Source organism: Gigantopelta aegis, chromosome 6, assembly GCF_016097555.1.
Source record: "Gigantopelta aegis isolate Gae_Host chromosome 6, Gae_host_genome, whole genome shotgun sequence".
In the NCBI taxonomy this organism is placed as follows: Eukaryota; Metazoa; Mollusca; class Gastropoda; order Neomphalida; family Peltospiridae; genus Gigantopelta; species Gigantopelta aegis.
The window spans coordinates 32,119,030-32,135,732 of NC_054704.1; the positions used below are offsets into that span (position 1 = coordinate 32,119,030).

Here is a 16,703-nt window from a genome sequence, read left to right on the forward strand (position 1 = left end):
TTTACTCTTATTTCAGTCCAGATATACAGTAGGCATTACTTGACAGATATACATCAGGATTTAGCCTTGTTTCAGTCCAGATATACAGTAGGCATTACTTGACAGATATACATTACTATAGGTGTCACTTGACAATCATAATACTAATTAAAATAATTGAAATACACTCCAAACATTTAAAATAATTTTGCTAGTGGAAGACACTAGAGTAAGTATGTTTTTTTTCTCTGATTTTTAGCAGCAAGCAAAGAATTAAGGCCAAATGTATACAAAAAAAAAGTTTCTTAAACACAGGTATTTAAGCATCAACTGGCTTTGTAAATTCAGGCAATCACATTTAATAAGAGACTGACTTACCGAACTGTGACAGTTGGTTGTTGTTGTTTGTGGAGGCAGACAGGTCAGAAGGAAGACCTCCATCTGGTGTGATGTTGAGCAGAAGGACCTCCTCCTCTTTCACATGTTCCTGACCGTTCATCATGATGTCAACATGTTCTTGACCATTGATCATGATGTCAACATGTTCCTGACCATTCACCATGTCTTCTCTTTCATCATTATGGCCATTCATCTTCCTAAAACATAAACCAATGATGTCAATATGTTCCTGTAAACAACATAAACCAAAATGTTTCACATGTTCCTGATCATTCATCATGATGTCAACATGTTCCTGACCATTCATAATGATGTCAACATGTTTCTAACCATTCATCATGATGTCAACATGTTCCTAACCATTCATCATGATGTCAACATGTTCCTGACAATTCATCATGATGTCAACATGTTCCTGACCATTCATCATGCCATCTTTTTCATCACCAATGTGGATATCTTCCTACAATATAAACCAATGATGACAACATCTTCCTAACCATTCATCATGCCATGTATTTTATCAATCTTCCTACAACATAAACCATCAATGTCAACAATACAGTACCGAATTTAAGACAGGTACTGGCTCCCACCCAGAGCAAGTTTATGAATCAGTGGGTAGGTATAGGCCACTACACTCAGTGCTCTCTCACTAACCATTAACAAACTAACCACTAATTCACTGTTGTAGACAGCCCAGGACAGCATACTTGAACCTTAAGTGGATATAAGCACAAAAATAAGTATTTGTTATTCTAGTCTGAGGCAGAATGTAGGTCAGAGGTTAAGTATATGTTGTAGGACTGATTGATTTCTCCCCCTCCCCATCCCAACCAATGCCACATTAGTACATAAAAGGACATGTATGTTCAACCCCTGCAATTGCCCACAGCAATCAGCAATGCTGTGGAGTTTGCTGTGGAGTTTGCTGTGGAGTTTGCCATGGAATTTTTAATTCTCCATAGCATTTTTTTACCTTGGACTATATTCAGGGTTTTTTTCAATGGCATGTTTTTTTAGCGTGGACATTTTCTTAATTGCAGGGGTTATATGTTCAGTATTGTTTATGGATATAATGCATGCAAATATGCATAGAAAAAACACTTTGCTGGTTTTTGGAAGAATAGACTATGTGATTCCCCTCTGACTCAAAATCATATATTTAAAATAACCATATGTTAGACACCAAAAAGCCAAGGTATTATTTTCCTTTTATTATTCTTTTGACCATTTTCTTTTGCAACATTCTAATAGCATATTGAAAATGGTAAATTATATTTTTGTTATGCTTTAATTTACGTTTTTGTTTTCCTATCATTTTAATTTCATCATAGTGCTCAAAGTCTAGTTTGTTTCTGTTTTTCTTTTTAAAAGCTACATTTAAAATCGTCTTACCTTTACTTTCTACAAGCAATGTTTCAGAAAAAGTTACTCCTTTCCTGTAAAGAAGATTTCAACTACACAACTGATTTCAAATTGTTGAAATTATATACTGGGATTTTATTTCCCACATGGTTTGTTTTATTACTTTAACATTTAACATAATGTTAAAATTGAAAAAAATAAATCTTATTTAGCTAAATTATATTAAAAAAACTGCTTTTGAATGATCAGAACATTTCGCTGTTTTAATTATTACCTTTTCTATGTCTGCCAGGTGTGCTATAGTTTTTTTTGTTTCCAACACAGCTGGTGCTAGGTTTTGCTAGATATAATTTCTATACTATGATTACCATAGTTTGACACCCAATAGCCAATGTATTTTTCGTGCTGGGGTGTCATTAAACATTCATTTATTCATTCATTCATTCTATACTATGAACAATATAACCACATAATCAATATATCAGCTTGAATATTTTATAAAAAACAAACATAACACTGAAATCAAATTTTATTAATGGACCTTCCTGGAAATTGTCAAAATCGAGAATGACACCCCATGCACGTGTACGGGGCAACTGCGTGATGCATGTGCAAACTATGGAATGTGTTTCGGTGTGTTGATAAACAGACCTGAACGTTCTTTACTAGGATGTCTGTGGTCAAAACATATAACATTAATATTTCTGGTTCCTCTACTTTTTTTGAAGAGTATATATAGCAAAATTTCTAGTAAAATATGAGAAAGTAATATGTTTAATATTACAAGTTGAATGGATTTCCTGTTCAGTTTAACGACACCATAGAACATTAGGGGCGGGCTGTAGCCCAGTGGTAAAACATTCAGTCAATGGTCTGGGATCGATCTCTGTCGGTGGGCTATTTCTCATTCCAGCCAGTGAACCACGACTGGTATATCAAAGGCCGTGGTATGTGCTATCTTGTCTATGGGATGGTGCATATAAAAGCTAATTGAAAAGAGTAGTCCATGAAGTGCAACAGCAGGTTTCCTCTCAATATTAGGTGCTATGTTTTGGGAAAAGGTAACTAACAAAAACACCCAAAACATTGTGAATAAAAATGCAGTTAATAAAATAAATTTTTCTGGAATGTTTTTAAGTCTCTTGTGCAGAAGCTGACCAATCTACACATGCGGTTAGTACACACCTGGTCGGACCTAATTAAAGACATAGTAATATAGTGTGCTACTATGAGGAACAGCACAAGAAACGCAAAGCAGTGAGTTGTCACATATTGCAGATTCATGTCTAGTAATTAGGACCAGCTTAGGATTATACATTTATTCATTCTGGCCAGTTGGCGAGACATAACCCAGTGTTAAAGTACTAGCTTTATGCACAGTCTGTTTGGGATCGATCCCCGTCTGTGGGCCCATTGGGCTATTTCTCACTCCAGCCAGTACACCATGACTGGTACATCAAAGGCTGTGGTATGTGCTATCTTGTCAATGGGATGGTGCATAAAAAAGATCCCTTGCTGCTAATTGAAAAGAGTAGCCCATGAAGTGGTAACAGCAGGTTTCCTTTTTTCAATATCTGTGTGGTCCTTAACCATATGTCTGACGCAATATAAACCATAAATAAAATGTGTTGAGTGCGTTGTTATGAAAATATTGGTTAAAATGGCAAAGAATATTTATAAAACTAATAACCCAAAATGGTAGGATCCTTTCGGACTTAACCTGAATGATTCAGTCGAGAAAACCTCAGCAGTGGATAGTTGGCATTAAGCTTGATGCACATGCTAAACGTGTAACCTCTGATTTCCGATTTAGTTTCTGACAATCTTCATTGTATTCTGCCAGAATACATTACTATCACTAGTATCAGGTTTATAAGGCTTAAATTAAATGTTCATTTGATGATGCAGATGCTTGGCCTTGTGGGCTAATGGGTTGTACTTGTTTACAATATACAAGTTTTGTCGCTTCCAATCCCTGACCTGAACTCATAAAAAGTTCAAATTGCATTGTCGGTGGCGTCGTGGCAGGCCATCGGTCTACAGGCTGGTAGGTACTGGGTTCGGATCCCAGTCGAGGCATGGGATTTTTAATCCAGATACCGACTCCAAACCCTGAGTGAGTGCTCCGCAAGGCTCAATGGGTAGGTGTAAACCACTTGCACCGACCAGTGATCCATAACTGGTTCAACAAAGGCCATGGTTTGTGCTATCCTGCCTGTGGGAAGCGCAAATAAAAGATCCCTTGCTGCCTATCGTAAAGAAGAGTAGCCTATGTGGCGACAGCGGGTTTCCTCTAAAAACAGTGTCAGAATGACCATATGTTTGACGTCCAATAGCCGATGATAAGATTAAAAATCAATGTGCTCTAGTGGCGTCGTTAAATAAAACAAACTTTACTTTACTTTACTTGTTTCACAGTGCATTATTTAGGATAATGCATGGATAGCTGTGCGTTAATGAAAATAATCTACACCTTGAACAATAGTGTGATGTCATAGGTATAGATTAATGTGTGAAAGTCAGTGGCCATAATCATAAATACAGAATACAAAAGACCCTATTAACTAATTGTAACTGCAAGTTTATGATGTTTTAAGATGATATAAATCCTGTAAGTCACAGTTTGTAGGAGTATGTGAAGAGGTGTAATAATATCAAATGAATACCATACTCAATACCAAACTAGTATATTAGTTTGCAGTAAAAGGAATCTAAGTCACTAAAAATGGACTTACAAAACACGACCATGGAAGTAAAATTTACATGATAAAACCATTATTGTATTAAAAATTGTATCTCCACACAAGACAGAGTTGAAAGGATATTAACAAGGTTTTGCTTCTAAGGAAGGACATTAAATAAAGTAGTCTTTTGAACAAAGTTAAAGTTTGTCTTGTTTAATGACACCACTAGAGCACATTGATTTAATAATTATCAACTACTGAATGTCAAACATTTGGTAATTTTGACATATAGTCTTAGAAAGGAAACCTGCTACATTTTTTCATTAGTAGCAAAGGATCTTTTATATGTACCATCCCACAGGCAGGATAACACATACCATGGCATTTGATTTTCCAGTTGTGGTGCACTGGCTGGAACAAGAAATTCTTTTGAACAAATGTATCTGTGTTATACTTCATGCTGTCTATAGAAGACATCAAAATGGACTGACAAATATGGCCTCTATTAGAGATCATGGCTTTAATACTGAATAAAAATTTGTGGTCAGAAAGTTTTTAACAGGAATATCCTTTTGACCAAATTTGGCTCTATTATATCATATAATTTTCATGGTATGGTTCAAGCATACTGTTGTAGACAAACAGCTCTACTATCCAGGTTGTCCCAGTCCAGTTCATAACAAAGGTTTGTGATCAGTGTGAAAATAGGCAGTGTAATGACCTTACACAACTGTAAGCTCACTCTGGATTGGTATGGAAAGGACAACACCTCAGCACATTTTAAACTATAGCTCTTTGATATCTAACATACTGTATTCTGACACTAGTGAAGAGAGGCAGAAAACCCACTCCTGCACATAGGCTACTCTCCTACACCCCCCCCCCCAAAAAGCAAGGGATCTTTTATATGTAATTTCCCTTATACAGGACAGTACATACCAAGGCCACTGATGTACCAGTCATGTCATAAAAACCATAAGCTCATCAAGTGTGATTGATCCTATAAACCAATGATGTCAGGTGAGTGTTTCCACTAAGCTACATCCCACCCTCAACACTCCACGGATGAGTGTGTTTCCACTAAGCTACATCCCACCATCAACACTCCTCAGGCGAGTGTGTTTCCACTAAGCTATGTCCCACCATCAACACTCCACAGACAAGTGTGTTTCCCCTAAGCTACGTCCCACCATCAACACTCCACAGACAAGTGTGTTTCCACTAAGCTACGTCCCACCATCAACACTTCTCAGGCAAGTGTGTTTCCACTAAGCTACGTCCCACCATCAACATTTCTCAGGCGAGTGTGTTTCCACTAAGCTATGTCCCACCATCAACACTCCTCAGACAAGTATGGTTCCACTAAGCTACATCCCACCATCAACACTCCTCAGGGGAGTGTGTTTGCACTAAGCTACATCCCACCATCAACACTCATCAGGCGATTGTGTTTCCACTAAGCTACGTCCCACCATCAACACTCCTCAGGCGAGTGTGTTTCCACTAAGCTATGTCCCACCATCAACATTTCTCAGGCGAGTGTGTTTCCACTAAGCTATGTCCCACCATCAACATTTCTCAGGCGAGTGTGTTTCCACTAAGCTATGTCCCACCATCAACACTCCTCAGACAAGTATGGTTCCACTAAGCTACATCCCACCATCAACACTCCTCAGGCGAGTGTGTTTCCACTAAGCTATGTCCCACCATCAACACTCCTCAGGCGAGTGTGTTTCCACTAAGCTACGTCCCACCATCAACACTCCACAGACAAGTATGGTTCCACTAAGCTACATCCCACCATCAACACTCCTCAGGCGAGTGTGTTTCCACTAAGCTATGTCCCACCATCAACACTCCTCAGGCGAGTGTGTTTCCACTAAGCTACGTCCCACCATCAACACTCCACAGACAAGTATGGTTCCACTAAGCTACATCTCACCATCAACACTTCTCAGGCGAGTGTGTTTCCACTAAGCTACGTCCCACCATCAACACTCCACAGACAAGTATGGTTCCACTAAGCTACATCCCACCATCAACACTCCTCAGGTGAGTGTGTTTCCACTAAGCTACGTCCCACCATCAACACTCCACAGACAAGTATGGTTCCACTAAGCTACGTCTCACCATCAACACTTCTCAGGCGAGTGTGTTTCCACTAAGCTACGTCCCACCATCAACACTCCACAGACAAGTATGGTTCCACTAAGCTACGTCTCACCATCAACACTTCTCAGGCGAGTGTGTTTCCACTAAGCTACGTCCCACCATCAACACTCCACAGACAAGTATGGTTCCACTAAGCTACGTCTCACCATCAACACTCCTCAGGCGAGTGTGTTTCCACTAAGCTACGTCCCACCATCAACACTCCACAGACAAGTATGGTTCCACTAAGCTACGTCCCACCATCAACACTCCTCAGGCGAGTGTGTTTCCATTAAGCTACGTCTCACCATCAACACTTCTCAGGCGAGTATGTTTCCACTAAGCTACATCCCACCATCAACACTCCTCAGGTTTCAACTAGGCTACCCTCAACACTCATTAGGCAATTGTTTCTGCTAAGCTACATCCCACCCTCATCACTTGTCAGAACGATAACATTTGTAAAATCTGAAGGCCTGAAGTCTCATGTTTAAAAATAAAGGTTCTGAGTGGTATGTATTAACAGAACTAATAAATTATTAAATAAAAAATTTAACACCCTTCACAGGGGCATATCTATGCTTATTCTAGATGACAATGATTGCTTCAGATGTTTTTTTTACCATGAAAATTTAAAAATAAAATTTATACACATGCTTGTCATGATTGCAAGTCATAACTCGAACTATGACACAAATTAATATCATTAAAACCAATGTCTGATGGAGAAAACATAATACAAAACAAATAAAGCAAACAAACAAAGACATACAATATCTGTTAACATTTAGTATGATATTTTCTATAACCTAGAATATATATTTTCAAAAATAATTATTAAAATACTTATATACAGGTTAAATGTAGTACATGTATATTCACCAAAACAAGAATAAATATTATTTAAAAAATATAAAGAATATTAACTTACCATATATTTTCTTCAGATCAAAACTAATAAAGTTATGCAATTGTAAAGAGTAGACGTTTTTATTTTCAGTCTAGAACTTATCTCTAACTCATATAGGCTGTGAAAGAATTGTCAACTGTCACCACCCACAGTATGCATAAATTACTCCTCCCATGATATGCACCACAGAGCTATTTGCATACCAGTAAGTCAGCTGAGTTTCCTCCAAATTTTCCCCAATAGACAGGAAACCCCAGAGCTAACAAACTTAAACTTCAACAAACCAGCTTTGAGTTTCAACCAATAGACAGGAAGGAGCAATGCTAACAAACTTAAACTTAACCAACAAGCTTTTAAATTAAATGTGGGTTTTTTAAGTTTTTAAAACTCTTTTTTTTTTATAAAGACTGGCCAGTTTATTAAAACTATTTGTCATAGTGAAACCAAGTGTGCTAAAAATAACAACTTCAGAAATTCACTCCTTAAATCTGAGGTCAACTCAACATAATCACCTTTATGAATTAAAACCAAGAACAGAATTTTATCGCCATAGTTTTTCATGCAGGGGAGCTAAACTGTGGAACACACTACCTTCAAAGATAAAATATTCTCAATCCCTCGCCTCATTCAAATCCAGTTATTTTAAGCACTATTCAAATAATAATCAATTTTAAGATATACCTTTGTTGTTGATTTTGTGTTTGTTAAAATAATTATGATGTATTGAGTTATCACTGACTCAAGTTTCTTAACAAATTGATTTAAATATTATTTATATATTCATAATATGTGCTATTGTTCCTCATGCTATACATATTACATGTATGTTGATGTTGTTTTTTTGAATGTATGTATGTATAATATCATGTATAGATTAGAGAGGGCCTCATGGGAGACCAGTCACCTTGTACTGAATGTGTTTACCCTCTGAAAATAAAGAATTTTATTATTATTATTATTTATTATTATTAATTTGGGGGTGCTGGATGGGAGCAGTGGTGTCTGTGCCTCCCCCCACAAATGTTGTAAAATGTATTCTTTTTGTTTTTGTCCAACTCTATATAAATACAGATAAAAAATCTGGCCTGTGCCCTCTACTAGAGACTGTACCCCCCTGCACTAGAGTTTGTGCCCCATCCCCCACTCCAGATGGCGTTCCTATGGTCCTGGGTGGTGGTGGATAAGATTATTTATTTCAGTTCTCAGATAATTTTGTTTATGTACACCTTTTTTTTTCTATACAACCTTTTACATTTGTCTGTTGCCCCATAACATGACTTACATGGGTGGTTCAGCTAACATAGCCAGTTTTTTTAAATCAAAGTAGGTTGAGCACTTTCCTGCAGAAGTTACGTGTCCCTAGAAGGGGGAACTCTATTAGCATGCTCGTTCCACTGTTCAAAGGTCAGGCACGTCCATCATGGACACTGCATCTGACTTTGCCAGCGAGAGTGTCTAGGACAGATACACAAGTCCCTTCTGTGTGATCCAGGACAGATTAACAAGGATCATCTATATGACCTGTTGAATGTATTTGACTACCTATAGCTTCTCTGATTGTCAACTGTACCAGATGTTTAATTCCCCAAAGCACAAAACAGTACCACCACACAGCCCACATTTTACCACACATTGCACTACTTTGCACCACATTTCCACACCACTGACTAAATATGGTACAGTGAAACCCCACTTAATGGACACACCAATTCTCAGACCACCCCATTCTAAAGACCAATATTTCATAGTCTGGAATATTTTTGTGATAGTAAAATTACTCTAGTATTAAGACCACCTCTGCTAATATGGATTATGACCAGTAAAGTCAGTCCAGTGGTAATTTTCAGCACATTTTGACACCACAAATGTTTTTGCATTAGCAAGGAATTAATCTACAAATTCATAAGTTATGATTTAATTGATGGAATATATGATGTATAGTCTTTTTTTGTAATTTCCATATAAAAATGTTAATATGTAGCTGAAGAAAAAAAAATCAGTTACATTCAGTTACAGTCATGTTTTTTCTTAAAAGAAAAATGCATACTTTATTGTTTCTTAGAAATTGTGTCAACAGATGCAGTCAGTCACATGACCAAGAAGGTGTACATTCCTACTATTTTTATGGCTATAAAAACCCATGATCCCCAAGACATATATGCAAATAATGGGTACAGACCCACAAATAACTTTGAAGTAGGCTTAACAGTAAAATGTAATACTTTTGTAAAAGCCAATATGCCATCATGAATTACTAATTAAATTCATGAGTCAAAACAACTGTGGAGGATAAAAATAGAAGATCAAAACATACCAAACAATAATCATTACTAGTTAATACATTATTGGTAATCCGATATTAGACCCCACCTCAGTATTATGACCAGTTTTAAAAACTGCTACTGGTCATAATAGTATATAATACTGTATATAAACAAATGTATAGCTAGTCATAAATAATAAAGAATACAGCAATCTAACAGTACCAGTTATAAAATAAATAAAAGAAGAACACATTTTATCTTTGATGTCTACTTATTACAACAAGCCTAGAATCTATTTTAGTATGTAATAAATTAAAAAAGAAGAGATATGACCTTGATAGTCATGATATATCACACTGGGTGCTTAAAGACACTTGACATATCCATTTAATGCCAGTTTATTAATCATCTAAACAATATAAAATTTGTGGTGTACACATGACATCCATTTTACGACAAGCTTTTATCTAAAAGGTTCCCGTGTGAAAAAGTAGTTCAGTAATACAGTGACCACATAAGGAATGAGAAATAGACATAAAGGTTTTTGTTTTGTTTGATGACACCACTAGAACACATTGATTTATTAATCATCGGCTATTGCATGTCAAACACTTGGTAATGTTGACGTATCGTCTTAGAGGGAAATCTGCTACATTTTTCCATTAGCAGCAAGGGATCTTTTATATGCACTATCCCACATACATACCACAGCCTTTGGTATACCAGTTATGGTGCACTGGCTGGAATGAGAAATAGCCCAATAGGCCCACCAATGACGACTGATCCCAGACTGACTGCACATCAGATTTAACACTGGGCGACGTCCTGCTCCCCACAGCTGAATTATTACTTGTTCTAATTTATGTTCCATGATTGATGCAGTTACTTTATGTTGAATTTTATGCAGGGAAGGGGTGAGTCTTTCAGTAGTAAATAATATTCTTTGAAAAAAGAGATTTTATGTGCACTATCCCACAGACAGGATAGCACATACCATGGCCTTTGATAAACCAGTCGTAGTGCTCTGGCTGAAACAAGAAATAACTCAAAGGACCCACTGACTACTACTGGGCTATGTTCTGCCCTCTTACTTTCAAAGATAATAAACATCCAAAAGAGCCAAATAACAAGTTATGGTATGTAGCAAAACAGAGGTAGATTGGACGTGTTCAGAACATTAAACTTTAATCAATTACATTTATCGTTTTACTTAGTTTTGTGTCACCTTATCCAATAACAAGTTATGGTACTGGTGTAACAAGGTGTAGCAAAACAGAGGTAGATTGGACGTGTTCAGAACATTAAACTTTAATCAATTACATTTATCGTTTTACTTAGTTTTGTGTCACCTTATCCAATAACAAGTTATGGTACTGGTGTAACAAGGTGTAGCAAAACAGAGGTAGATTGGACGTGTTCAGAACATTAAACTTTAATCAATTACATTTATCGTTTGACTTAGTTTTGTGTCACCTTGTCCAATAACAAGTTATGGTACTGGTATAACAAGGTGTAGCAAAACAGAGGTGGATTGACATGGTCAGAACATTAAACTTTAATCAATTACATTTATTGTTTGACTTAGTTTTGTGTCACCTTGTCCAATAACAAGTTATGGTACTGGTATAACAATGTGTAGCAAAACAGAGGTGGATTGACATGGTCAGAACATTAAACTTTAATCAATTACATTTATTGTTTGACTTAGTTTTGTGTCACCTTGTCCAATAACAAGTTATGGTACTGGTATAACAAGGTGTAGCAAAACAGAGGTGGATTGACATGGTCAGAACATTAAACTTTAATCAATTACATTTATTGTTTGACTTAGTTTTGTGTCACCTTGTCCACTATTTATATCACATAGATGGGAATTTAACAATGACTGTGACTAATATACTCTGTGGCAGAGATCAATATAAATTTAGTGTCTAACAATATACATTTCTATAAATATCTTTCTTTTATAATATATGGTACAATGAACATGGATAAAGAACTGATAAGAGGTAGAAAATAAATTTTCTCTTGTGTAACCAAAATACATGAAGGTTTGTCTCTAGTATTGACTTAGTAAATACAGCACTATTGTAATCATCTATTTCAATAGATTTTTCACATTAAAGGTGCTATGTCAAAGTTGCAATAATGATAATATATGCCTGTAAAAAATTACAATCAAATAATTCCATTTACTAGTTGAAAAAAAAAGTATTTTAGGGGGTAACTCTTGAAAATATATCATATGCATTAACTAGTGACATCACTGTTTTATGTGTACATATTCAACAGACTAAGTTTTTTCCATAATTTTTTGCAGACATCTGACAAAGAAACAAAGATGGTGACCATGCTATATTTAGCCACAAACTATTAGGGAAACCCCTCTTGTCGTCCAGTACAAGACTTTTAAATATTATTATTCTTGAGTTCATTATGGAAAGATTATGTGGGATTGGTTCATTTGTAGTTATTTATTACAGATAAATGTGAAAATAACAAAATATTATAGAGTCAACTTTGACACAGAACCTTTAATAAAACAAAACAACAACAAAAACTTCCATGAAATCATGCCATTTCCACAAAACTTAGCAGATAAATAAAACATGTTTTTAATTATATAAACATTATCATGTAAATTTGATAAAAATTATATATCTTTGTTCTAAGACATAATTTAGAATAATACAAGAAGTCATTACTTTTTATTAGCAGCAAACAGTTTTTTTATTGAAATAAAACAACATCCTAGGCAGACATTAATATTGAACTACATCCAACTTCATATCATTAATAAAACTGAACAGAATGAATTTAAAGTTATTTAATAATGAGATGGTTTCATAAAGGTAAATAATTTTGAAAATTTTATAATATAATGTTGTAATAGAAAATAAACTTTTATTCAGTTTGGTATTTGGTCTAAACACAAAGAAAAGAAACCTGCTGTTGCCATGGCCTAGTTTGTTGTGATTACCAGTACATTTGACATGTGCTTAAACATTCTATATATCAAAGGTTCAAGCATGCCTGTCTTGAGCATGCCATTCAAGGACCCTAGATTTCAGCTATAGTTGGGTTTTTTAAGGGGGTTTTCAAGGTACATTATGTGTAATATGTCTATTCTATGGATTTAGACAACACAGACTTCAAAGCTGAAGCTTTTTCATTTTGCAATATGCACCAGCTACATAGTTTTGAAGAATTAAGACAAATTTAATATCAACTTTAAAAAAAACTGCACATCAATAAATCCTGGTTTGAAGGTGAAGTCTCCAAGATGAGAGAGATGCAACATAAAAATGCATCTTATATAAAATATTGAGAACACTTGCAAAATACAGTTCAAAACCAGATAAAACAACAGAAGGATTAAAAGCACATCTTTCAGAAGATTGTCAAAACCTTTGCACATGTTGGCTTGAGGGTATTTCTCACTGAGTATTGTAATTTGTTCAGTGACAAACCTTCCATTTTATATCTGTTGTCTGATTTGCCTGTAGCAATTATTAGGAGTTATAGCTGGTTTCAAGTAGCTCATTTCAATGAACTCTTCAACAGGAGACAACTATTAGGTATCAGCAGTGGGTATCAGTGAACCATTAAGTTTTTTGCAGGTTTCCAACAAATTCAGAGTTCATGATGACTTTTTTTTTAATTCCATCTTTCTTTAAAGTAGCATATTTTATTTTTTTAAAGAAGGGAATTTTCAGTTCCAAGATGAGAGAGATGCAACATAAAAATGCATCTTATATAAAATATTGAGAACACTTGCAAAATACAGTTCAAAACCAGATAAAACAACAGAAGGATTAAAAGCACATCTTTCAGAAGATTGTCAAAACCTTTGCACATGTTGGCTTGAGGGTATTTCTCACTGAGTATTGTAATTTGTTCAGTGACAAACCTTCCATTTTATATCTGTTGTCTGATTTGCCTGTAGCAATTATTAGGAGTTATAGCTGGTTTCAAGTAGCTCATTTCAATGAACTCTTCAACAGGAGACAACTATTAGGTATCAGCAGTGGGTATCAGTGAACCATTAAGTTTTTTGCAGGTTTCCAACAAATTCAGAGTTCATGATGACTTTTTTTTTAATTCCATCTTTCTTTAAAGTAGCATATTTTATTTTTTTAAAGAAGGGAATTTTCAGTTCCTTTTCAAAAACGTCTTACTAAATTAAATTAGAATTTAAAAGAGTAATACTCTAAATGCACTTGTGTTTATTCAAATTATTATAAAATGTTATTGGGGAGGGAACATGTTTGTCAAGTGTTACATACTCACCATCTATAGATTTTCCATTTAAAAAAACATTTCATAGTAATTTTTATTGGCATATTGTTCAAATAAATCTTTACATTTTCAACAAACATTGATAAGTAATTTTAGCCATCATGCAATCAGAGTAGAAATGGTAAATCTTTTTAAAGCAGGGTTGGGTTTTTTTTAAACACTTGAGTTACAGAAAACTATATTTTAATGCATTATCAATCTCAAATGAATGTAGTGCGACCATATTCATAATTACAGGAAGAACAAATTCTGGTTTAGCTTTTGATTTCTGTTTTAATGATCTTAAACCTTAGTAGCTTCTGTCTCAGAGGAAATGAGTTATATGATTCATTCCTTTCATTGTATTTATTGGATTATTTCCCATTCCAACCAGTTATTTGTGAATGGTATATCAAATATTGTAGTAAGTGCTATCTTGTATAGGTAAATGTATATAAAAACTCATTTGCTGCTAATCAGAATTTTATACCTGAGGTGTGATACACATCAATGTTAAAAAATATTAGAATACAATGTCATCTCAATTTCAACGAGTCACGAATATATATATATATATATATACATTCCTTATATATGTATATTAAATAATCTTCTACAACAACTATCTCCTAACTACTATTGTGATCAATTTTTCAATATTAAGACACTAATTTTTGTAATCAGTTTGGTAAAGTTTGCCTGTAACTGTATACGAAAATATTATGAGCAAATCACAATATTGCAAAATAAAAGGGACTTACTTGTGTACTTGTGTGGCATGTGCCAGTGCCTTCTTTATTCCTTATGACACTGCAACATCTAGGAACGTGGTAACTTCGGACTTTGGTAACTTCGGCCTGGTAACTTCAGACCCGAGTAATCTTGGCCTCTGTATTAATGAAAGCAACTTATATCTGGGTTATACGCAAACAAAAGTTTGTTGATAAACAACCTGATATTATTTCAAGATGAGTTTGTTATTTAATTAAACATTATTATATATTCATTGTACATTTTGTTTATTCACTTTTAAACATTTATTTTGCTCATACCTCATCCCCTTCTTACTATGGTTTGATTTGGTAGGTGTTCCTGATTTTAATCAGATGCTATTCCCACATTGAGCATGTTTGAATCCTCGGCATATAAGCATTTTAATACCTATCAAACAATCCAAATTTAGCCATTGGTGAATAATGCATTGAGAGGCCATTTAGTGTATGTGACCTGTAATCTGGACGTTCATTGTTACTAATTACCAATCAAATGACCCCACTATTAGAATAATGTTCATAAGGAGAGGCCATATACCTAATGCAGTTCAAATCACCCTCAGCTGATAGTCTGTCCCGGGACAAGCCCCTGGCTATCCAGAGACAGGCCCTGGGACGGACATGCTCGAAACTCTACTGGTATATGAGCATGTAAAAACGGAGCAGCACCAACATCAATGTAATAATAGCCAATTAATCAATTCTCAAAACAAGTCCCGCAAAAACACAGATCTACTCAATGAAATCTTCTCAATTAAACATGGCCTCGCGTCAATGGTATATTATATACCTTAACTGTTATACGGGTGCATATACCAATATCCATAAACATGGCACAGGCTGCTCTTGATGTTCCAGATCCCTGTTTATCATGTTATAATACTCTGCATCAATGACAAGAAGTTATTTACTAGAAATAAAATATATGTACAACTGGGTATATGTCCCATACTTTTGGAGAAACATACGTATTGAAATGAATGTTTGAACTGCATATATGCCATAAAATGAAAAAAAGTATTTCATTTCAACTATTTTCGTGCTTATATTCAATTAAGGTTCAAGCACACTTATTATGGCACACACTTCAATGGTTAATTGTTAGTAGATATATGTTATTGAGAGTGTTAATGAGAAAAAAGGAGGGTGTAGTGGCCTTACCCGTTGTGCCCTTGAGAACTCACTCTGGGCTGGAGCCGGTACCGGGATATGAACCCTGTACCTGTCATCCTTGTAAAACTGATTTTTGCTTAGGCACTGTGTCGTCGAGACCAGCAGAAAAATGTCATCGGAATTCCTCTTAACTAAGCTGATGGGGTCCGAGATTACCTGGGACCGAGATTACTCGGGTCCGAAGTTACCAGGCCGAAGTTACCAAAGTCCGAAGTTACCCCTATTCCAACACCTATAATGCGATGGGGTACTCCTGCCATCTTCTGCCACAGACATGGTCCTTAATCCAGTCATTTCCATTATCTTTCATCTACAGCTAGCTATCTTCACCACTATATAGATAAAAACCATTCATTGAAAATCGACCTTTGTTATGTTTACCATTTAACAAATTTAACCAACAGTTTCATCTACATGTATATTTGTGTCATTGAAAACAATGTTACTGAACAGTAACATGTAATAAATACAAACACGTGTAATTTTAAAATAATCATCATAGTAATTATTTCTGTCAAATATAATATTGTATTTAATTAACATATAGCATTATATTAAAAGCTTAAAACAAAGTAAATATTGGATCAGACTTTCATAAAATATTTGTGGATGTCTAGATTTGAGTTTTTCAGTTCTTTGGTAAAACTTTTGCACATTTATTATTTTTTCATCATTTTAGATGAAGTGACAGACTTGACAACTGCGATGGCAATATTCATGACAG

The 16,703-nt window shown here is 35.2% G+C and overlaps 1 protein-coding gene across 2 annotated transcripts in view; it reads right to left on the reverse strand.

Annotated features, from left to right (window-relative positions):
* The window catches only part of LOC121376426 (sodium bicarbonate transporter-like protein 11), an 81,517-nt gene extending 65,417 nt beyond the window's left edge, over positions 1–16,100 (reverse strand). The window contains exons 1-4 of one of the 2 annotated variants that reach the window (XM_041504291.1): positions 15,968–16,100; positions 14,795–14,922; positions 523–575; positions 358–462 (exon numbers count right to left, since the gene is read on the reverse strand). In XM_041504291.1, coding sequence (XP_041360225.1) covers positions 358–462; positions 523–571 — 154 coding nt within the window. In that variant the 5' untranslated portion in view covers positions 572–575; positions 14,795–14,922; positions 15,968–16,100. Of the gene's footprint in view, positions 1–357; positions 576–14,794; positions 14,923–15,967 lie in introns of both variants that reach the window. The other variant, XM_041504290.1, reaches the window with a different exon arrangement.
* Between the last annotated feature and the right edge of the window lie 603 nt (positions 16,101–16,703).